Source organism: Adelges cooleyi, unplaced genomic scaffold (genome assembly GCF_023614345.1).
Source record: "Adelges cooleyi isolate 19-005CV unplaced genomic scaffold, UGA_ACOO_1.1 ACOO_flye_CR_arks_rails_tigmint_CR_PRNA_9, whole genome shotgun sequence".
In the NCBI taxonomy this organism is placed as follows: domain Eukaryota; kingdom Metazoa; phylum Arthropoda; class Insecta; order Hemiptera; family Adelgidae; genus Adelges; species Adelges cooleyi.
This window is the reverse complement of record NW_026096579.1, coordinates 11,640,280-11,664,964: the sequence shown is the minus strand read 5'-3', so window position 1 is coordinate 11,664,964 and position 24,685 is coordinate 11,640,280. Positions and strand designations below refer to the sequence as shown.

The 24,685-nt window shown below is 27.2% G+C and overlaps 2 protein-coding genes across 6 annotated transcripts; one reads left to right on the top strand and one right to left on the bottom strand.

Moving 5' to 3' along the window:
* Positions 1-906: 906 nt before the first annotated feature.
* LOC126846950 (probable arginine--tRNA ligase, mitochondrial) lies at positions 907-4,875 on the bottom strand. Its single transcript, XM_050586864.1, has 6 exons — positions 4,630-4,875; positions 4,062-4,387; positions 3,146-3,975; positions 2,640-2,767; positions 1,225-1,376; positions 907-1,162 (listed from the first exon to the last, which is right to left on the bottom strand). Exons 1-6 carry the CDS (start codon positions 4,693-4,695, stop codon positions 937-939), a joined length of 1,728 nt encoding a protein of 575 aa, XP_050442821.1. The 5' UTR covers positions 4,696-4,875; the 3' UTR covers positions 907-936.
* Positions 4,876-6,319: 1,444 nt separating this feature from the next.
* Positions 6,320-24,216, top strand: LOC126846948 (phosphatidylinositol-binding clathrin assembly protein LAP). 5 transcript variants are annotated; one of them, XM_050586859.1, is made up of 16 exons: positions 6,320-6,828; positions 14,699-14,841; positions 14,917-14,992; positions 15,448-15,468; positions 15,786-15,888; positions 16,370-16,578; positions 17,349-17,497; positions 17,563-17,654; positions 19,619-19,769; positions 19,875-19,988; positions 20,051-20,291; positions 21,588-21,693; positions 21,764-21,875; positions 22,074-22,127; positions 23,675-23,795; positions 23,912-24,216. In XM_050586859.1, exons 1-15 carry the CDS (start codon positions 6,699-6,701, stop codon positions 23,792-23,794), a joined length of 1,821 nt encoding a protein of 606 aa, XP_050442816.1. In that variant the 5' UTR covers positions 6,320-6,698; the 3' UTR covers position 23,795; positions 23,912-24,216. The 5 variants fall into 5 exon arrangements, with proteins under 5 accessions (XP_050442816.1, XP_050442817.1, XP_050442818.1 ...); XM_050586860.1 differs by lacking the exon at positions 15,448-15,468; XM_050586861.1 differs by lacking the exon at positions 22,074-22,127.
* Positions 24,217-24,685: the final 469 nt, after the last annotated feature.

Sequence of the window (24,685 nt, the reverse complement as noted above, 5' to 3'; positions counted from 1 at the left end):
TGACGATAATATACAATGAAATAAGTAATAAATTCAAATTAACGGGAAAAAAATTTATCATTACAAGAAGTTAGCTGTCCTGCCTATATTGTAACCGGAAACGTTTTCTTGAAAATGTTATAGGCCTAGTTTGAAGTCTTCTTCAATTCAGTGGTTTTAACTTCTAGGTAGTACTGACTACTGTAGTTACTTTAAAAATGACTACTATATGCTATTCCCCTGATACGGCCTACTTTACTTAATTTTAAATTATCCACAAATTCACATTGAAGTATTCAATAGAGTTAAATTATTAACACTGTAAATTAGTTCCTATAAAATTTGACGATCGTCTAGACTCGGGTCTCTGCTGTGTTTACTTATTTTGGTGTTTGCTGTATTAAAATTATAAAAATTAGTCTTATAATTATATTTGTAGACAGTAGTAATAAAACTACTCTTTTTTTTTTTCAAAAATAACATTCAATGTGAATTTATCTCACCCAATAAAATGTTGGGTATATTATGTAAGATTCTTTATTACAAATTTATCGAAAAATATAAAAATTAATATGTTAAAAAAATGTAGATGGTTTTACTATAGGAAATAGGTTATTTATAGACAAACAAAATTCGCAATTGTGTTGGCGTGGTTAGTGTTTGTTGCCTGTTGGTCTACCTAAGCAAAACCTAATGTTATTGTTAAATACATTTTTATTCAATTTTATCAATATTTTGAAGTAGGGAATTATTATTATTATTATCCTTAAGAATTTGTAAGTAAATACATTTTCTAACAATTTACAACTTGTTATAACTGAATTAAAATGTTTTTTATTTCTTTTTGTTGTCACTTTATAAATAAAAAATATTCTTAAAAACAAACAAATACATAATTTAATAAAGTATTTAACTTATTTATTTAAATTAACAATAACAATAATAAATCGACTAAATTTACATTGATTTTAAAGGTATTAATCCTAAAATTGTCATTCCTATGCTTAGAACGTTTTTAGCCCTATTGAATAATAATAGTCTTTGTTCTGCAAGTGGAGTAACAGAATTTTTAACATTTAAAACTTTTAACGCTCTGTTAATAGAATTACATAGTCTGAATAAATAATTTACTAAAATACAAGCTTCTAAACTCTGTCTGGTTTCAGCTAAGATGTCTTCAAAACTAAAACAAAATTAATATAAATGAAAATCCCAAAAAAGTTTAAAATGCAAGTATATACATACCGACATAGTTCTAAAACTAATTCAATAGCAACAGGATCTTTAAGACATTGAATATTGACTTCATTGGGTATTTCTATATTAGAGTTCATTTGAATTAAACTTACTAAACGGCAATGTGTGTATTGTAATTTTATACCAGTATCCCCATTTACCTTAAAATGCAAAAAAAATTTTTTAAAAATGAAAACTAATTTCTTATTTAGAACTAATGAGTACTTAATAAAATATTATAACATTCAACATAAGGTTATATGAAATTTTGGTAGTTATAATATTTAAAAATGAGTAAGTAAAAGTAAAAATGTATTAATTGATTTTGGAAGGAAAATATTTAACTAATATAATGTATTATAAATACTAATTTATAAACATAGATACGTCTAGATATTTTTCACAGGTCGTGCACAAACTTAATTAGTATTTGCCTTTGCCAGATACTAAAAAAAATGATTAATGACCATTTGCACTGTCTATACTTAAAATTGATTTATTTATTAGTTACTTCAAAATGGACCGTGGCCTAAAGTACAGATATATTATATAGAAATGAAACATAATAAATACTAAATTAGGAATAAACAATACAAATCTAAAAGTATAAATGAACAGCGAGAGTTTACTTGGCTCAGTAATTCAGGACAGTCGATAAACCCCTCAAATAGTTTCTATAGGAATGATTGATTTGCAAGAACATGCCTATCTGCTAAGGACTGTAAACCTAATCTTATTATTATGGGTTCTTAGTTGTGAAGCTCATTGTCAATTTTCAATATATAAGAAGCAAAATTTAGAAATTTTAATATTCCTGGACTCTATCCTTATAAATTCACAGTTCATGCAACAACACGTCACTATGACCCGTAGACATACCTCTGTCTATATAGGTTGGTAATTACTAATTATGCATAATCCTCTGTATTGAAGACAAAATCGTAATAATTAATAAAACAAAAATTGAACTAATTGACATAAGCTAATTTTAGTATTTTTCAGAAGGATATCAACTTAAATAACAATTTGCCAAACATTTTAAATGGTTGATTAACAGTTTGTATAATTACCTAAATTTTCATTCATTATTTAACCACACTCCCTCTGCAGTCATCAATTTTAACATATATAAATATATATTAATAAATCAAAATTTATTTTGTAATTTTGAGGGACCAACAACTAAATTCTGACCCAGGAGCTATATTTGTAAACGAAAATTGGGCCGATAAAAATTTTTCCCCACCCTAAGAAAAACTGAAATGTTGTCGCCCCTGAACTCGAGTGGCTCATTTTGGGCAATTGCTGCTTCTTCCTAGTATAAGATTCCCTAACAATTTGCTTTAAAAAAATAAAATATATCTGGACTTAACTGGAGCCCCTAGTTCCCTGTAACACTACTGATTATTGAGGAACACACTTACTTGTAACGCCGATTCCCAAGAAAAATTGTAATCCTTTTTACGTTTTTGTTTAAGATCATTAATAATAATTGCTGATACACCTAATATATCTGATATTTCATTCTCATCTTGATCGTTTAATTTAGTTGCTAAAAACATAATTAAATTAATACCAAAATTATATATATATATATTTTGAATGAACATTTTTTAAAATAATTTTTAACAGAAAAATGTTAAACGTTATAAAATTTAAAAAAGTATTATTATGATTGAGTTGAAGCTTTCACGGGTTGAAATATCACGTGGATGATTTTCGGATATAACCATGTCAATGGTTGTTAACTGACTATTCGGACTCTTCGCAGAGTCCATCTTAGGGTTGTCACAACTGTTCCGCTGCCGTGACTGTACACTGTACGGTTAACAACCATTGACACGGATATATCCGAAAATCATCCACGTGAAGTATTATTATAATAACGTTTTTTAAAAGTATTAAGAAAATCTGAGTATAATACACTTACTTTGAGAAAATTTTCGTCTCAAAGTCATTATGGATTTTGCTTCATTTAGAAGTTCGTCTAATAATACTCCTTCACCTTTTCTAGAACGCATTCCATGAATTCGTCCAAATGGTATGTGCTGAACATTGATTTTTGGATCAATTTTATGCATAATAGATTTTAGTTGATAAAAATGTTTACTTTGAGTACTATCAACAATATAAAATAAGTTTTCAGAATTATAATGTTCATGACGTCTAACTGCAGCAGCAATATCTCGCGTTAAATATAAAGTAGATTTATCATTTTTCAAAACTGTTGTCTCTTGGTTGTTACAATATACTATAGCAGACCCATCATCTTTGTATTTTAAAATACCTAGATGTTCGAGTTTTTCTAAAATATCTTGTATACTTTCTTTAGCGTATTTAGATTCCCAATCATACCAATCAAATATAACACCAAGTCGTTTATACGTTTTTTCAAGCTCTTCAATGGTTATTGATCTAAAGTTAGTCCATAACTGAATGATATCTGAAGAAGATTTACTAAATTCAAGCTCATTAAATATAGATTTAGCTTTAACATGAACACTGTCGTCTTTTTCTGCCATTTTATTTGCAAGTATATAAGCTTTATGCAAGGATTCTATTGTAAAGCAACAATGAGGGTCTTGTTTTTTGAGTAGTTCTAAACCTAATATTATATAACCAAACTGTGGACCCCAATCACCCAAATAATTTAATTTTATAACTCTGCCGTCCATATATTCCATTAATCTGGACAAAAAATTTCCAATGATTGTAGAACGAAAATGGCCTACATGAAAAGGTTTTGCAATATTGGGTGAACTGAAAAAAAAACCTAATTAATAAATGCCTTAAAAGATCAATGTTTAAGATAAGAGTTATGTGTTTATAAATAACTTACCAATTACCTGAATTCAATAATATAAGGTTTCTTATTTAACAATTCAGAAGGATCAACTTTTTTAACTACATCGTTTTGAAGGACATTTTGTAAAAATTCATATTTATTCAAATGTATGACTAATGTATTTGAATTTATTGCAGTATCATGTAATGATTTATCTGAAGTTATGCTAGTTAGTAATGAGGTTTTGTTTTCACTTGACTGTTTCTTTAATACATCCAGTGACATGCGAAATCCAATACTATCTTCTGTAACTCCAGTCCCTATTTTCAGGTTAATCATTAGGTTATTTATTGTATCTGGCGTTTTTTTATTGATTGCAGTAGCCACCTAAAAAATACAGTTTAATTAGAATTGTTAACAAATTTAGATAGTATATATTTGTATTCAATTTTCTAAAATATTAATCAAATATAATTTTTTCAAGTATACATTTAAAGCATACAAATTAAACTTGCTTAAACAAAATTATTGCAAGATGTTTCAGACTAAAACAAAAATGTTGGGTTGTTAAATATTATTAGATTCTATTTTACTAAATTCCATTATATGTACGTTTGACTTTTTTTTACCTTTTCTGCTAAATTCCTTTTATATAAACTATAATATGTCCTTAAAGGCATATTATTTCGAACCATTTTTATTCAGCTAAAATCTCAACTAATGAAAACTTGGTGTCGAAATGTTTAACACATAATATTACTTGTAATTTTAAACAAAAATTAGTAAATTAATAAAAGGAATAATAATTATAATTGATACTATATATTAAAATACACTGTCCACTTCGATACTCTTAAGCCTGTATTATCATTTAACAATCATATCATGTTCAAAAAAAAAATCACATCGGTTTCAATTATGTGATAACTGATAACACTAGCAAAATCCATGCTGGCCAACAGCTACAATGTGAGCGCTGGTTAATGGTTAAACGTTACTTAGGTTATGATAGAAAAATAGTACCTTAATACTTTAATAGTTAATACAATAATAAACAAGTTTACATTTATTATTATTAAAAATAATATTTGAAATTTATATTTTATATGGCATGATATAAATTATAAATAATCATTTGCATAATAACGATATATTTTTTCACATTGGTTTGGTATTTAGAAGAAATTATAGTTTTTTTGTATATATTTATTACTTCTTTTTTAAAGTATAAAAACATTAAACTATAGTAGCGCTCAACGCTACAGCCTAGTGCCTACACGCTTTTTTTTATAGTGGTGAGTTTAAGCGTAAAACTGGTACTTTGATTTGGTGAGGGGGGAGGGTTGGATTGTCAATTAGAATTTAGAACTCGAAATCTGTAAAATCGTTGTAATCATTGGTGTAGCCAGAAATTAACCATTAATACAAATTATTCATTGATGCCGAAAATGATTTCACAAATTTCCTGTTTAAAAGTGAACAGTATCGCCTGAAATAAGAGACAATTTATCTTTATACTGCCTACTCCGATTCTCCCACAGATCACAGGTGCAACAGAGTTATTCCCCATAAGAACCCCCGTAATTCTTGAAAGTGTATCTTCTGGTTATTCTATACTGCCCTGGCCCCTGTGGTACATCTTGAATCTAGCTGAAACTGATAAGAGGGTGAGAACAGCTGTCAACTGAGAATATTATTAGACAGAATACCGACTACATTTTGCATACATGTATTACCTTGAACTTCGATTAAACATATTTTAAATCGTGTCCACACTCTAGTCTCTACAGCTAGCTGCATAGGGTTGACCGTTGAGCTGTTAAAGCGACATTCCATATCTTAGTTGCACAGTAAAGGAACTTTCAGGCATGATTGCCCGAATTGAGATGAATTCTCAGTAAAAGATTCGTGTTTCTGGGTAAAATATTTGAGTTGTGTAAGCACTAGGCTGTAGTCTGTACTCTATGTAAATAAGTTTTAGAAAAATGTCAAAACGTCAGTGGTCGAAATTATTGTTATTATAGTGTAATTATTTATTTTTACTGTCGGAATTATATTGTGTTCTTAAGATATGGTTCTTCGCTAAAATGCATTGTAAAATACCATATTTCACATAAAAAGCAAATTTTCTCCCTTCAACAATCGACAATTGACTTAATTCGTTTTTTAAGTTTGCTTTATTTTTAAAAATTTAATCTTCACTTATTTTATTTAAAAATTACGGTTGTGCGAGAGAAGCTTGACCCTGACCCTTGCGCAGGCGCACATGATTCGAAATTTAGCGCCTGCGAATTAATAAAAAATAATCAAATAAGAATCTATGTTGTTTTATGAAAGATTAAATTTCTTCTTGAAAATAAAAACTTGTTACATTTTTATTTGTATAATAATTTTGTAGACGTGACAGCGATCTACCGGCAAAAAATGTGACGCCTAATTGAATAGTGATAACCAAAATTTGTTATTTTACCATTTTCATTATCAACAGCAGTTTAGTCGACGTCTAGTTTGCGAGTCAAGTGCCGTGACTCAGTGTCGTGGTAAATATATTTTGTTTGAATACGTGCATTTAATGCGATATTTTGAACTAGTTAAAACGGTCGAGTGATTAAGGAACGACACTTTCATCACTTTCGTGAGTTTGAGTTTTATTCTGCTAAGTGTTACTGTCGTGCCGCCCTAAGACGTCTATAACACAATGGCTGGTCAAACGATCCAAGATAGACTATTGGCGGCTAGACATAGTTTAGCTGGACAAGGTTTAGCGAAGTCTGTGTGTAAAGCTACCACCGAAGAACTGATTGGACCCAAAAAGAAACATTTAGATTGTAAGTATTTCAGACATCTTTATCTACATGACCTATTATTTAAAAAAATATTAACTAATCGAAAACATTTTTTTAAATTATTTTCCTAAATTGTAAATTTACTGTCATCAAATTTTTTAATTTCCCAATATTGTGGGTCCTACTATTGTACAAGCCCACATTATCCAATAGTTTATAATACAAGACACGTACTTGTACATCTTTAGATTAAATTGTTGTTTGAATGATTAATCGAAAACAAAATTGTTCTTTATCCCTTCAGCTATGATTTGATTATTCTTGATTAATTAATTTTCTTAGTTAATTGGTTAATTTTATATTATTTATTATTATTAAAAACTATTTATATGCTTTTTTTGTTTTTTATTGTATATTTTAAAAAAAAATGATTCTTTATTTATTGAATAACAGGTCATTCCTAATTTTTATTATTTATTCATCGTTCAAAGCTTTTTTGTATAACTCTGACAAGACATGTAAGACATATATCAACAATAATTTATTGTTTATTTCGTTTACATTATGTACGTGCGTATGACATTTACCCACCTCAGGCAGCTTAGATTATTGTTTTGTTTAAGTGGAACAATATTACCATTACAGCTGGTTGCTAACCTAATGCTATCTAAACTTTACCTAATTTTAACTTTTTTAGAGATGTAATGAAAAAATTCTAATCAGCAGCAGCTGAAAAATAGTTTTATAATAACACTACGAGTGTTAGAAAAAATATGTAGGTATATTTTAAACAATTATATTATGAGAAATAAAATAAGATGTATCAATAAACATTAGTCAATAGAAGATGAAAGAGTTTCAATAAATTGTTGTCATTGTTTATACTACTTCATCTTAAGAGTATGTTGTACAGCCAATTTTCTAACGTTAAAACATACCTATGCAGAATGCATTTTACTCGTTCCATGATGATTTTAGAACAAAAATATTTATAACATAAACGAAAGATGACAAGAATTTTGGAGACAATATCATATCTTTTTATTTTTAAGTGTTACTTTCAAAATCGGATATGATATTGTCTTTATAATGTTATTATCTTTCGATTTCTTAATAGATGTTTTTGCTCTTAAACCAAACATCGACTTAATAAAACACATTATTCGTAACTATGTTTAAATTAAAAAGTTTTTAAAATCGTTGACAAAGATTCTGTAATCCGAAAAATACATTAACTATTTAAAATTAGTTAACTAATTTCAAGCTTTAAATTAAGATTTGTAAAAAAAATGTCTATACTTAACTTCTTAATAAAAATAGGGTGTATCGCGTCCTCTTAAGAATATGCCATACAAATTTGGAACTAATTTGTCTATTTTTAAAAAAGTTATAAAGCACTGTATTTTTAAGTTAAAAAATTTGAGAACTTTTTGTGTGTTTTTCTTGATATTGAAGAAGGGGTGAATTTTTAATTTTTTAAGCTTAATTAAATACTTATATGGTATAATTTCTGATGAATTTCTACATAAAAAATAAAAATGGTTCAGCGGTTAAGAAAATACTGTAGGTTCAGACGCACAAAGAAAAAAAAACGCACAATTGTAAAAACAATACTTTCTCAACTATACTCCGAAGCTAAAAATTAGTGTAGTCGTTACCGTTCAGTTACTGACTCATAATACATTAAATTAAATACATTAGAAAGAATATTTCACAATGGTATTTTGACACATTTTCATACATATTATGGAGATTTCCATAATATCAGATCTGATTGGTCAGATTAAAGTGATATACGCTGTGTACCTGAAATGCCTATGTAGTATGTATTATTTCCTTAATTGACTAAACATTAATTATGATTCAAGTGTTAGCATAACCAGTACTAGAAGTTTAAAAGTATTCATTACCCAAAATTGGTAGATGCCTGATCGAATGAAAGAGCACTTCATCATTATGGTTACCGGGTAATTGACTTTCTTGAGTACTTAATCGTTTAGACTACTTAGCCGTTTAATGTATGTACCGGGTACCCGTTATGTTTCGGGTTGTCAAGAACCAAGCTGTTCCAGGTATTACCTAATTAGGGAGACCCGGTAATGTAGGTGTACGGGTATTACCGACTAAAAGTTAAGAGCTCTCATAAATTTATATCCACTACTTTGACATTTTTGAAAACAACAAACATTTTTTAATACAGTTTTTTATTTTGTTAAATTATTGTTAATAATTAAAAATATGTACAATATGTGAACTAATATATTATTATTATATTAAATAAAAGTGAATAAACTTAAAGTCCTTTGAATAAGAAAAAGAAAATAATATAATTTATAGCCATCATCATTTTTTAAACAAAAATTTTCAAGACAGACTTCTATACTAAAGGGTTTCAAAAAAATGTTTTTTCCGTGTTCTACCCAATATTATATTCCTTTAAATAAAAAGAAAAGTGTCCTGATTCTTCTAAATTAGTTGAATGACAGAAGTTCTTAATCTGTTATTAGTCTTGTGGTGAGTGCGGCATGGCACTCAGCCGATTTCATTTTATTCATAACATAATATGTTTTTAGTCCAAAAGTACAGAATGTAAAATTACATTTCTGTTACACATTAAATAATCGAAAACTCATATTTAAATTTCACTGTTTTTATGGATCGTTTAAAAACAAAATATGGTTTTGTATTTTTATTATAGCTCCATCATATTAGTAGAACTGAAAAAAAGAAATATCATGTTGATGTGATCTGTTGAGTTCAGGGTTTTTTTTTAGTAGTTTTTTTTAGTTGACCTTGACAACATTTAATCCAACAGTTATTGGTTAGGACTTAGTTATCAATTATCAGTTATCACTAATTAATAGTTACTATATTTTCGAAATTTTATGTTTTTTCAAAATTATTGAGTCATTTAAATATATTATTCTTGAACGCAGATGAGAAAAATTGTATATTTTATAAGTATGCACTAAATCATTTTTAGTCTTATACCAAGTTTAAACTCAAATAATATATCTAAACTACAGGTGTTATTAGTACCTATCCATACTTTGTTTATAAAACAGAAAAGTTATAATGTTTAGATTTGTTATTAGGTTATTATAGAGGAATTTCAAATGTTTTGCTTACTAATATGTAGGTATTGCCACTTAGAGCTTATTTGTTTAATAAGTTAATAAACCTAGTTTGTTTTAATGATGTTGGATTAACAAATATGTAAGTAGTGCGGGTTTCTGATTGTTGTAGGATTAATAATGACCCATGACCCATGAGTTATAATGGGGATAAAGTAACATTCCGAATAGCTATACACCCTGTTGAGTATTGGTTAACTAGGTCATTGGGTACAAAAAGGGAGACGACAAAGTCCATGACCTTCCGAGTATTGAACATTTTCTTGACTTCCCGTTTAACTTCTACATAGCATTGTGAAAATGTTCCGTAATTAAACCGTGTTCAATAATAATTTATCTTGATTATTCTCAATAAAAAAAAACAAATTTCTTAAATTAACATAATGTACTTTTTGATGTGTTGGTTTTTTTTTTGTACGATACTAGTATACTATGATTTAGTACGAATCTATACATTTTGTTGTTATAATGCTGATTTTTCACCTAACTTAGTTGGCAGCATGCCAAATGACGTGGTGTTGACGAAATAAGTCTCTTTTATAATATTTGGTTTATTTGGAATATTATGTAGCTTTATCATTCGTGTCCAAAACGAGTAGCCGCCACCAACTAAGATAATAATATAGATTATCTTAGTTCATGGTATCCGCCCATGATGAAAAACATCCTTGTCGTGCGATACTGTCGTCGGACCAATATAATTAAAAAACTACACCATAAATATATAGTCATGTACCACAACATGAAACAGGACTCCAATGGTTGATAAAAAAAAGTAGTCATTTGGGATTTTTTAATAAAATGGTGTCCGTATGGTATTTTTTTTTATATTATCTTGCACGGATACTCTAAGGCGGGTGCGCCGATCGTTATTGCGGCCGGATGACAATTAGCTACAACTACGTGTTTTATAATATAACATTGCCCATTGGATAAATACCAGTATGACGATTGAGGGAAAATTACTTACCGGTTCATTGATATGAACTTAAAATACAGACAACGACGTCAAACTTTTGGACAATACAAATGTGTACACCATTGTTGGTACATAAAATATATGCATGTATTCGCGTGTATATGTGTATATATGCGTGTATATGCATGGTTAGGCAATTTCAACAATGAAATACTTTATGCGATTCGTATTTCGAACGGTCTTCAAAATAAAACTCCCTGATAAAATGATACTATATTTTTAGTCCATGGGTACAGAATGTAAAACTATAATATCTCCAATGTACATTAACTAATCGTATTTTGTAATCAGAAACTCGTATTTAAATTTCATTGTTTATATGGTTTTGTTATTTTGTATATGTACTATAGTACTATCTCATAAGTAGACTGTAGAACTGAAAAGAAACATGTAAACATGATCTATTGTTAGAGTTCAGGGTTTTTTTTATTGGGGCTGATGTGTGACCTTGACAATATTTAATCCAATAGTTTCTGGTTAGGCATCAATTATCATTTATCACTGATCACGTAGTTTATTTTCGAAATTTTATGGTTTTTTTTTTAATTTTATAAAATATATTATTTTTCAATAGTTCATTTAAATAATATATTTATATTCTTAACCACAGTTGAGGTCAAAAAATATAAAATCCCATATCGTAAACAAATTATGACAAAATTGAATTGTTCAATAACAATTGTATTCTACCACTGTAGAGGTTTTTAAATTGTAATTTACTAGTTCCATTATAAAATAATACAATACGTACAATATAAATCAAAATGAATTGATGTCCGCCGTTGTCGATTATTGTCCGCCAACAACCTGTGAAATATTAGTAGAAAACTAAACTGGACAACAAGTCGTTTCAGTGCGTTTCTAGATAATGATTATTAGCTATACAGCTTTATACCTTTATAGATGGTTAATTTTACTTCGAGAGAAAAGCCCAGTTCTTCAAAAAATTCGAGGCGAAAATTAATGGCGTTTCTTAGAAAAAATTGGGGAGTGGGGGGGGGGGCTTGGCATAATTAAACCGAAACGAATAGAAATATTATTGTCAGTATGAACATTTGAATATTATATGTATATGTAATATTATATCTGTAACAACTGTGAATAAGTGTGTAAGTCAAATTTTGGTCATAATTGACTAAGTACGCTAGGATGTAGTACGAAGTGCCTAGCACACCTTGAATAAATGTCTAACTCGTTGGACCAACAAGAAAACCTTGAGAGAGTTGTAAGTTCCTGATTATTACACGCTAACTTATGGCAGCTGGTCAGTTTAAAATCGCTCCCTTGTAAAATCACTGAATTCGACTTACATACTTATTCATTGTTGTTACAGATATATGATCCAAAATCGGAATCGTTTAATATTGTAGACTATGTGGGCTGCTATATAATTAATTGATTTTTTTTAGGCTTATTCTCAAGTTTCCAATCGGCCCTCTCCATGTATTTATGGTTTTTAATTAATTGATGTTAGATAGTATATTATCATGTTTAAACTACCAGCGTCATTAGGATATCCTATAAGTCAAAGTCCTAAATACGTTTATAATTCTACTATTCATTCATTATCTTGATAAAATAAAAAAACACCTTATGAATTCAGTAGTAGCGGTATGCTGATTTTAGACATAAATTTACTCTATTGTCTATAAGATAAATTAAAAAAAAAAAATGTATTGGAAAACCTGTAGAATTCCAGTTACTTATTACATCGGCGTGAAATTTAATATTCATACTTTATAAGTATTTAAACAAATTAGGTTCTTAGCTTCTATACGATTTTTATTTGGTAATTTCATTTTGTCAGTAGGAACGATGTTTTGATTACATAATAAAAAAAAGTTGGAAAATCACTGTTATATTCTCATATAGTATAATGTGTTTTTAATTACTTTTTTTTTTGTTTATTCGTGTATTTTTCATTAAAAAAGTATTATTGTTTTAAAAAGTATAAAACATATTTGTATGACAATGTATTATATGAATTAATAGGTCATTAAAATGTATTTAATATTCTATATTGATTATGTAAATAAAAAAACTAATATGCACTATTTTTAAACACAAAGATTTCACATATTTCCTATTAATTTGTATTCATAAATTTGTAAGTTCATAAAAAAATGATGTAGAAATCATTTTTTGCAAAGGTATTATGTGTAAAATAAAGAAGTCAAAACATATTTGAGAAATTTTTCTTGGGTTTTATTCAACTGGGCGCTAAAATATATTTATAAGTTTTGAAGTTAAGACGATTTTAATGAAAAATGTTCAATGGGGAAAATATAGCTCTATAGAACCGATTAGATAGAGATGTCCTAGAAACTAAAAATTTAAGCATTTCTTCTTTTGGACACAAACATTTCGGGGAATAGCAAACAACTTTTAAGATTTTAGAACAAGCGCCTAAGTACAACTATTTTTTTGGATTTGGCACAATTATTCTAAATTTGGTGCCATATTTATGCAGCATGTCTAATTTTTTTTTGCAAAATTGTAAAAACACGTTTTTCTTTAATTTTCAACATTTGTATAAAAAAATTCTAAACAATTTCTTATCTCTCAATGCCGAAATTTTTTTGAGTCCAAGTTGTTTCATTAAGATCTTAAAATATCTGAGTAAAAAGCATCTTTTGCATCAAATTTGAAATTTATTTAAACTTTTTTAACCGTCACAAAAATTGTAAAAATCAATGTCAAAAATATAAATTATAAAAGTCAATATTGAGTATTGACAATTTATTCTAAGCGGAGGAAGTCTTACCTAAAAATTATTTTTCAATAGTTTGAAAATATTTATTTTTGTTCAATATCTTAAAAATACTTACAAAAACAAAGATAAAACGCCAGTAATTTGAAGTAAGAGATCATAGCACGACAGAGCATATTGGGAACGAAGAGGTCACAGGTTTACAGGAATTATAGCTGAGAGTGATAAATCACTTTTAAAATAAACACTTTGATGCGAATATGTAGATAGTTAAATACAAAAATCAATAAAAACATTATAAAAGCTAATAATATGCTAAAAATGATATTTAGAGCATTAAGAGGATACTAACAGGGTTGATCGTCTGTCTGTTATAATTATTATTTTTTGGTGCTGTTTCCCAAGTATCATTATTAACAAAATAATGAAGTTTGACTACAGATTTTTAAGAAAATCATAAAAGTTTTCACTCCTTTAGGGGAAAGAGTTGGTGATATTTTTTTGATAATGCTATGTCTAAAGAATATTCTGTACACATTTGGAACTAATTCGAGTTTCAACTATTTTTAAAAACGTTATAGAGCACGGAAATTTAATTAAACAAATATGTAAATGTTTTGGATGTTTTCCTTGATTTTAAAGGCGAAGAGTGAACCTTTGGCCCTGTATAGTACCTTTTATGTATGATTACTGAATATAAGAGTTGATACATGAAGAAATCGGTTCAGAAGTTTAGGAAGTATCGTTAGTCCAGACAGTCGAAGGTATTATATAGAAATTATTTAAAAAAATATTTATAACAAGAAATAGAAGTTGCAATAATGGTAAACACAAATGACTTTTAAGAAAATAGTTATTTAAAAACTGTCCCATTAAATTATTTATCAACAATAATTGTTGATAAGTTAGTTTGTACCTAATTATACAGAATTTATTATTTAGCCTAGCAGACAAAATATGTTAATATGTGTTAATTATACCTATTATATTTAATAAATGTTAAATTATTCTTATATTAATTACAATATAAAAGCATATAATTATTATGTTTTTTATAAAATTAACGTGACATTTTTATTTGTGTTACAGATTTGATACATTGTACTAATGAACCTAATGTGTCAATCCCACAATTAGCTAATTTGTTAATTGAGCGATCACAGAATGCAAGTTGGGTTGTAGTATTCAAGTCCTTAATTACAGTTCATCACCTTATGTGCTATGGAAATGAAGTTTGTTAATTAAATTTAATAATACAATTTATACTATTTATATTTATATTTTATTTTATTTTTCTAAATGTATAGAGGTTTACACAATATTTGGCTTCCAGCAATAGTTCCTTTCAACTTAGTAATTTCTTAGACAAAAGCAGCTTACAAGGTAAATACGAATGTAGTAATCATTTTATCAATTATAGTAAAATACTTAAAATATTTGTATTTTATTTTTAACATAGGCGTGCACAAAAAGGGATTAACTTAAAACTATTTTATCCCTTTTTCATGAGGTTGTCTTAATATTCATTATTTACTTAATTAAGTCTATTATTGTACATGTTTATTTGTTCTTTTTCGGGGAAAGATTACTGGACTTATCCGGTTAGTCTGGTTTATCAGACAACTGTATTAATAAAATAAAATAAATGTATTGTATTTTTTTGAGGTTCTTATTATAGAGGCTCAGAGGAATGTGTTATACTTTTGTGCATCTGGATACTATATGAGAAATGCCTGCGCACGCCTTGTTAATAAATATTAGTTAATTATTAATAAATCATTAGCTTAAACTTTGTAATAAAAACGATGATGTTTTATTTTTATGAATGGTACAAATAGGACCCGTTGGAGTACGATCTGGTAAGAATACCGTTTTTAAACCAAAGTTAATTAAAATGTGTTTATGTACACAATTTTCATACATGTATTGCTTAAAGGAGTTTTGTAAATCTAAAGCCTTTATGTCATGCATTTCTAGTTCTACACTATACATTTTGAAATTAAAATATATCAGAGAAAAATTTATCATCATGTGTTCAATATAGTTTAGAATACAATCTACATTATTACATGCATGCAAATATTTATATTCATAGCTTTTTAAATGTAGTTTTGTGTTTAAGATTACCTGGTGTTAAGTATATTTTTATACTTTAAGTATTTTTTAAATGTTATAGGTTATGATATGTCACCATTTATAAGGCGTTATTCAAAATACTTGAACGAGAAAGCCTTATCCTATCGCACTGTTGCATTTGACTTCTGCAAAGTTAAGAGAAGGTAATTTAAAATATATTAAATATTATTTTATTATATACAGGGTGGCCCACAATAATTTCACAAATGAAATAACTATTGTTCTAGTAAATATTTTTAAGATTTTTTTTTTTTTAATAATTTATGCTCATTTGCGTTATAAGCACCACGGTTTTTATTGCACTTACCTGTTTTACTTTTTTTAAAATAATTTTATTAAAAATGTAACAAAAAAATTAAAAAAAGTTAAATAGTTAAGTGCAATAAAAAATTTGGTGCTTATAGCGTAAATGAGTATAATTTTAAAAAAATAAATCTTAATAATATTTACTAGAACAAAAAACTATTATACAAAAGTTATTTCATTTGTCAAATCGTTGTAGGCCACTCTGTATAACCATGAGTTGCTCAAGTTTTTTCTAGAAGGTAATTTATATTATACATTAAAATTTATTAGCACTACTCAGAATTAATTTGTAAACATATATGTATAATTTTTTTTTAGCAAGGAAGATGGAGTGTTACGTACAATGAATTCAGAAAAATTGTTGAAGACGTTGCCTGTTTTACAATCCCAATTGGACGCATTATTGGAATTTGATTGTACTGCTGCTGATCTCACTAATGGTGTCATTAACATGTCTTTCATGTTGCTATTTCGTGATTTAATTCGCCTTTTTGCTGGATACAATGATAGTATTATTAATCTATTAGGTATAATTTATACATGTAGATCTTTACTTATTGCAGTGTTGGGCATCTAACTACAAAAATTAAATGAATTTTTTTTTTTTTTTTTGGTCTACATTTTAAATTTAGAACACAATATTAAGTTTCTTTCTAAGGTCTTGGAAGCAACTGTCAGTTGGAAGAAAAGCATGCATTTTGACGTGACATATTGGAAAGAAAATAAAATTAATTCTTGGTTTGCCACATTAAATAGTACGAAATTTGTACTATATTTTATTAGTACAAATTATATACCCAGTAGATCGTAGTTCTGTTTAACAGAAACAATCGTTGATGTTAAATTTTTGATTAATAATAATTATTTAAGTAGACATCATTAGGGTATATAAAAAATTTTAGTTTACAATAATTGAAGGGTCATGTGGAAAGAAGATGATTAATGTCAATTTTTTTGTGAAAAGGAGCTACTAAGTAAAAATGTTTTTTCTTGCTCAAACCCTTGATAAAATGTCATTTTGTTGGTTAGTAAATTTAAAAAAATTGACATTGACGTTTTTCCCCCGTGACCCTTCCAATTATTAAATAGTTTTATATTTACTACGCATAATGTTATATATTTATATATTTACTCAGTTGAAGCTATCAGATAAACTAGAATCACAACATACAATCTCTAAAAACAATTTTTATTTTGTTCCGATAATTTAATATAGTTTGTGCTCATCACTGTACATTATTAAGTATACACATTTTTATATATTGATGAATTTTAATGGTATTCCTTGGTGTTATAGAAAAATATTTCGATATGAATAAAAAACAGTGTCGAGATGCTTTAGATTTGTATAAGAAGTTTCTTATTAGAATGGATCGAGTTGGAGAATTCCTCAAAGTGGCTGAAAACGTGGGCATTGATAAGGGTGAAATTCCGGATCTTACAAAAGTATGTCATTAAAAATAAAAATAATTTATGATTATGTGTATCTGTATATTTGCATACAAATTTAGGCTCCCAGTAGCTTATTGGATGCATTGGAACAACATTTAGCGTCTATTGAAGGAAAGAAGTCTGCAGCAAACACTCCAACTCAGGCAACTAGGTATGACATTTCAAATTATCTACTTATTTTTCTTAGATATTAATACAACTTTATTCTTGGAAGACATTGTCGATTGTTTGTATAGTATTTCAGTTATTGCTAAATGGGTATTATCATTTTATAACCACATGATAAAAATTAATATTAATAAAATTTCATTTTTTTAAAAATATTTATTAAAAATAGAATATATTAATACTTAAACCGTGATAAAATTAATTTTAATATATCAAATTTTCATATCTTTGGAAGATAGGAGTTACAAATCGTTTCTATAAGAGATAAAGAAAATTAAATGTTATCTTAATATTTAATAAACCGAAAAATGATAAAAATCGAGTTACATCCTTCTTCGTTGGACACGTCAATATACTTTTTCTTTGCTGTGTGTTGTTCTCTATGAATTAAATATACATTTTTTCTTTTTTTTACCTAACCTAGCCTAACAAGATATTTAATAAATTCAACATTTATTCTCAAATCAAATTAATCTGTTGCATTATTATGCTTTTAAATTTGTTCAATATTTTAAGGACCTAGTGCTAGTGCGGTATTTTGCTCAATAACATGTCTAATGGGAATAGGGATAAAGATACCTCATCAAATGATCAAATGTTTATAATTATTATTTTGTTTATAAGAAGATCATTTCTTTCAGGACACATAAAATTTAGAATTTCAAAATCTTATCTTTCTATTTCTGAAATAAAAAATTGTTTATATTAAAAATTACACTCCAAAACCTAAAACAAATTAACCACAAAATAAAATTGATATCATTAAAAATGTATTTTAATAAATACTATTATTCTTCTCTATGAGCTAAAGAGGCTCGATACTTCTTCCAATGAGACAGAGGTTTCTTGAATCAGCAATTGTGAATACTCTACACTGATTCCTTACCCTACCCACTTGGCTACTTGGCATCCTCATTAATTTGGCAAAATATTGCTTTTACTTTGGGTTATAAGGAAATTATTATTATAGGCCAGCACAAGTACCTATAAAAGCATTTGTAGTATCAATGTTAAATTATTTACTTTAATGAAATTCATAATAAACTTCCACTATAATAGGAACACTATCATTGATGTTCTTCATTGTGTTCCTTATCAAGAAAATAACTCGAGAGTTAGAAAAAAAAATTTTTTACCTAATTTTAAATACAATTAATGGTGATAATCAATATTTCCAGTGTGCGTAATATTGCAAAACATTTTTTACTTGGACATAATTCCTTAGGACGTTTTTTAACACCTAACTAAACTAAAACATTTTTTTTATTTGTACCAATTTTGTTTGTGTGTGTTTTCAACATTAGCCTAGCACAGTTCAAATGATATATGTTAAAATATGCTGATATTAGTGTGTGTTAAATATATGCTTTTTTACATTTATAATTAATAGACATTCTTATTTATTCATATTGACTGGATATTTCAAAAATTTTTAGAAGCCTTTTGATAATTAGTATCTTTTAGTTTCAGTGTTGTGTACCATAACACTGAATGCTTATACTATTTTGCTTGTTCCATGGTTATACGATTCTAAGGTATAAAATTTTTTAAACCAGAGGCGTACATGAAGGGAGGGGGGCGAAAGAGGCTAAATCCTCTCTTATTGCTTGTGTTTTACCTTTTATATAGTGTGTTGGTTAAATGGAAAATGAGTGGATTTTAAACAAATGCTCCAATCATTTATTTGAAAACCAATTTTGAATCATAAAGTTATTTGTGTAGGTATCCTACTTTTTAAGTTATTAAACTATTTTAAAATAATATATACAATATATACATTTTTTGTTTTCACATTTAAATTACTACTATAACTTCTTTATAAAAAAAATTAAATAGAATAGGTAGTTTTTGTAGATTTTTAGTTATAATTTTTCTTTTTTTTGTATTTGATTTTGTATTTTGTTTTTATCTGCTTTTCCCCTATCCTATCCTCGCATAATCTTGTAGCATCCATCGGACTGATGTAAAGACTGGTGTATCTGCCCTTTCTTCTACTAGCAGCTCTTTTGGAACAATAGCCCAACAAGCAGATGGTGTTGAAGAATCACTAAAACAAGCAGTTCTAGCTGAAGAAGAAGCTGTATTGAACCAATACAAGGTATTACCCCATTAAGACTATTTCTAAAATGCTTGTTTAAGTAGAAAATTAAATTAACAAATTAACTTAAATAAAACAAACCTTTTTTATGTGGTTAAATATTAGGCAAAAGTCAATAGTCCAGTTAATGGTGCTTCTGTAGCTGCAGCAAATAATCCATTTTTAGTATCATCAGAGCCCATTGTCGACTTGTTTTCATGTCCTGCTCCATCTTCACAGGTAGTATATTGTACTAATTGTTTTTTAAATTTTTGATTGAACAATGTTGTATTATATTTTAGTTGTCTGCCAAGGCCTCAGATGATTTACTTCAATTAAGTAATCCGTTTGCTGACATGTTTTCGGGATCCATGACAACTTCACAAGGAAGCGCTACTAGTACAATTGACAATGCGTCTGCCAACAACTGGATGAGCAATGGCTTTAATACAAATACCAGTAACGCTTTTGTTGATGACAAATCATTTACATCTGTGTTTGGCCAGACTGAACCGATCCAAACTAGTTCAGTTACAAACGCAGGTAATTAATAGTTTGCTTAGTATAATTATTATATACTTTGTTGTTAAAAAAAAAAGAACATTAAATTTAATATCATTCAAATTCAAATATTCCTGAAAGTTTATGTATAACTTTTAAGCTGCATATCCTGGGACATCTTTTATTTCCTCAAACATTTTATCATCGGAAACAAAACATAATGAGTCTGTTACTACGTCAATTGAAACAACTCAATCTAGAAAATCTAGTGGAGCTTCAGTACCTCCTCCAAGACCTCCTCCGCCATCCAATCCTACTTCATCCGTTTCAGACTTAACAGGTGATCTATTTCTTTCACAAAACACCCTTCAATCTTTGTATGGATCTCCTAGCAAATCTGATTTGAACGAACTTTCTTCAGGTATACAATATTATAAAATATTGTATTCACATTTCAGGCATAATATAAAGCCAGACTGCTGTTCTGCATATTTATAATTTTATGGTTTCAAGGTAGTTTCATTTTTAAGTTTAAAATACTTATAAATTAGAATTTAAAAGATTGCAAAAACTTTATTTAGTTTGAATGATTAAGGGGACATCATACACCCAAATTTCTAATGTAATTAACTACGTATGTGACTTAAATACGTAGAATGCAAAGAGAGTGAGTTTTTAGAGTAAATGTCGCATCAGATTTAAAAAAAAAATTTCTAAGGAAATAAGTTAAATTTTTTAATTTAACAATAGAATTTAATTTGTATAAAACAGTACCACATTTTTGTATTTTATTTTTTCTCTTGTATAACTCTTATAACTTATAAAATAATAACCAGTGACATGTTATGGGAGAGGAACTAAATAATAAAACATACGTGACTGCCTTGAAACCAAGTTTTTTAACATTTTTTATTTTTTAAATTTATATTATTATTAAAAATTATTAAGTAATGTTATTAAATATTATGGCCCATACTTTAGCCAGTTTAATTATAGTTTATACATAATATAACTATTTTTAAGGTGGTCCTAGTGTATAATTTTTTTCACCCCCTCAATTCTTACAAATAGGGTTGGCCAGTAAAATACTTATCACTTAACATTATTTCATGTATTTATATTTTATAATAACAACTATGGTTGAAAGACAATCGCAATCAAAATGAAAAATTAGAACCACCTTAATGCATTAAGCATGTCAAGTTATTTGTTTTTAGAAAAATAAGGCATATTTTTTATCAGATGCCAGTGCTTTTGCTGTTTTAATTCTTATACGTGTATAAATTTGGACTTTATAACAACATTCATAAAAATCGATTTTTTTTTAAATTTAACTAGGTTCGTCAGATTTAAATAACAAAAAAGTATTGACTGGAGACTTAGACAGCAGTTTGGCATCATTGGCCGAAAATTTAACCATCAATAAGGCTACACAACCACCACCGTAAGTATTTTATTCAATTTTTAAAAAAAAATTTGTTTTATAATTTAAATGTGTTATTACTTAAAAAAAGGGTTCAATGGAATTCGCCCAAAAATACTCCAAAGCCAGGAAGTGGGCAGCCTGGAATGGGTTGGAGTCCTCAACCTATGGCGGCTACAACTGGAGCAAATTACAGACCTATGGTATGTACTACTTTATTTAATAAATGAGACTTAAATCATTATAATGGAACTATCAATTGGTTTTAGATTCGTACCAATATATTTTAAGCTTAAGCTTAATTTGTAAATACAGTTGATTAGTTGTAGTTTATCACATTTTCTGTAAATTTTTATTTTGCATGTAATTATTTTTTCTGCTTGCCAAATATTGAATTACAGGGTCAAGGAATGATGTCCAACCCTTCACCCTTTGTATCATCTTATGGTCAGATGGTAAGTTAAAATAATTTGTAAAAAGATTAAGGTTTAACGCGTTTTCAAATTATTACTGCACTCTTCTTATTACTACTCTTATTATACTCTTCATATTTTCTTTATGGCTCTTTTATGGTATTGCTATTATTTTCTTAAATTGAAATTATTTTTTGTAAAGATTGTTAGTTAAGCCAATGCTGCTTGTTATTTAAAAACTACTTTACTGGTAGAAATTACATATTTTTTTATTTTTAGCGTTTATTTGTTATTATCATACGTGGACAAAATTGTAATATTTTTGGCATACCGATATTATATTTGTATTTTATTCTAACTTATTTATTGTTAATCAAACTAGTATAAGTATACTGCATTTATAATTATATTGCATATTATTCAAGTTTCATCTAAGTATACGTTGTATTTATTACATTTGTTTATGGTATATTTAATTATACTTTAAACTTGGAATTTCACTTACAAATTAATTATTTTTCATTACTTCAAACATGTAGTTATGTGTCAGAGATAAATTAAAGTGTTATATAAACAAAGTTACCAATAAATACTATTATCACCTATTAAAGAGAAATTTATGCATTTTTTAAAATTATCTTTCGCAGCTGTCTTGATTGTTGTATTTAAATAAAAAGGACTGTTCATAAATATTCAAAATGATGTTTTAATATTTTATTAAAATTAACTAACACTAATAAAAAGGTTTACTACAATTCAGCTGTAAAGTTATAGAACAAAACCAATATTATGTGATGATATCACTTTTATATTTCTCTATTATCCTTACCCGTAAAACAGATAGTAATACAAATGGACTTAGACCTTTCTAAAATGACTGATGTTTCTTATATATTTAGATAGGAACTGTTATATTTATTTGTGTTTTTTTATAAAGTATACGTCTACAAAAAAAAAAACAAATTAAACAATCAAAATTTATATGTGTAATGGAACATTGTTTTGTTACGATTTTATTATTGAATTGAAACTGGGTAATATATAAATCTCAAGTTTGCAAAGTAAGCAATATTAAATAACTAAAAACAATATCTTAACATTTTTGTTTGCGTAGATAATGTGGGTATGATGATACAAGTATAATAATATAGTATTTGGTGATAAAGTGTATTAGTAATTTTCATACAGATAGATTATTTTAGAACATAATATTTTCACAAGCTGTAATAATTACAATTTATTATATTAATTTTTTCTAAAATTATAAATTTGTATAATTATTAGTACACCTATACTATAATTTTTAATGATTTAACACGTAATAATAATAATTAAAACATGCAAAATTTCAATAACAAAAGTATTTACTTCCGAGATAATAATACTATAAAATGTCGAACCAGTTATACAATGGCATATTATTGACTTCATATGTCAATACAAAATAGGATATATTTCGTTACATAAATATATTTTTAATATTTCCCTGTGCTTAGCAATAATATTCTTAAAAACATGCTCTATTTTTATATTAAAAAATTTAGTTTCTATCACTTCTTTTTTATGTTAAGTTTTTGTTATTGCTTAAGGGTGTACAGCCCAGTTCTGTTGGTGGTAGCGCAGTAGGTGGTGGTAATCCTGGAGTAGCTGCTTCTTCCAGCGCTCAGACCTCTCAACCACAGCCGGCTATGGATCCTTTTGGTTTGTAAGGTAATTTTCTTGTGCTTTATTAGTATTTAGTTTTTCCCTTTTTTTTTAACACTACAGATGATGTATATATATGTATATATTTTTTTTTTTTAATAATATTATTGGTTTTGTTTTAGGAGTTAAAATGGGACTAAACATCTACCAATTTATGTGTGGCCAATGTATTCAATTTTAAATGATGATAAACGAAATATTATCATAATACTATTTTTGTGCCATACGTTTCATCATTGAGTTAGCAATGCGACAATTCAAATTGACTCTTATTGTTATTCAATTAAATAGTTTGATATGAAACAAAATTTGTATCTTTTTGTTAGAATTCCAAGTTGTTTGGTTTACTTTAGTTGAATTAATATTCTTACAATGCTTAAATTTGCCTTAGTTAATTTTTGAAAAATATCCAGCTAGAATTGAACTATATAATATATTTATATATATTTCTTTTTTGTGTAAAAAAAATTGTTCCTTTACAAATAAAATATGAGTTTTATAGAGATTTTAACTTAATTAAGTGCAATATAAAAATGAAATGTTGGCTTATACATATAAATATACCTCAATAATACTCCTTAATGTATTACAAAATTGTAAATAAAATACCATAATAGTTATGTGTTACATAAACACACCCATAATATTATATTCAAATATATTTTATTTATTTATTAATAAATAATTATTATAGTAATATTATAATGGCATATATTGCATTATATATATATATATTATATTATCTAGTATTAAAAATTGTATTGCTATTGTATTCCACAATGTAGTAAATTTGCTTTTAAATAGGGTTGGTTTAAATTGTATTATTTTTATTATAAGAATTTAGGGTTTTAATGAGGTTTGTATTCACAAATTTACCAAAATGTGGTAGTAGGTAT

Coding starts and splice junctions, on each gene's coding strand:
- LOC126846950 (XM_050586864.1), bottom strand. CDS start 4,695: ATGGTTCGAAATAATATGCCTTTAAGGACATATTATAGTTTATATAAA. Junction 1,377..2,639: donor CTTGGGAATCGGCGTTACAA/GTAAGTGTGTTC, acceptor TTGCATTTTAAG/GTAAATGGGGATACTGGTAT. Junction 1,163..1,224: donor TTAGTTTTAGAACTATGTCG/GTATGTATATAC, acceptor ATTTTGTTTTAG/TTTTGAAGACATCTTAGCTG.
- LOC126846948 (XM_050586859.1), top strand. CDS start 6,699: ATGGCTGGTCAAACGATCCAAGATAGACTATTGGCGGCTAGACATAGT. Junction 19,989..20,050: donor GTCCTGCTCCATCTTCACAG/GTAGTATATTGT, acceptor ATTATATTTTAG/TTGTCTGCCAAGGCCTCAGA. Junction 21,694..21,763: donor AAGGCTACACAACCACCACC/GTAAGTATTTTA, acceptor ACTTAAAAAAAG/GGTTCAATGGAATTCGCCCA.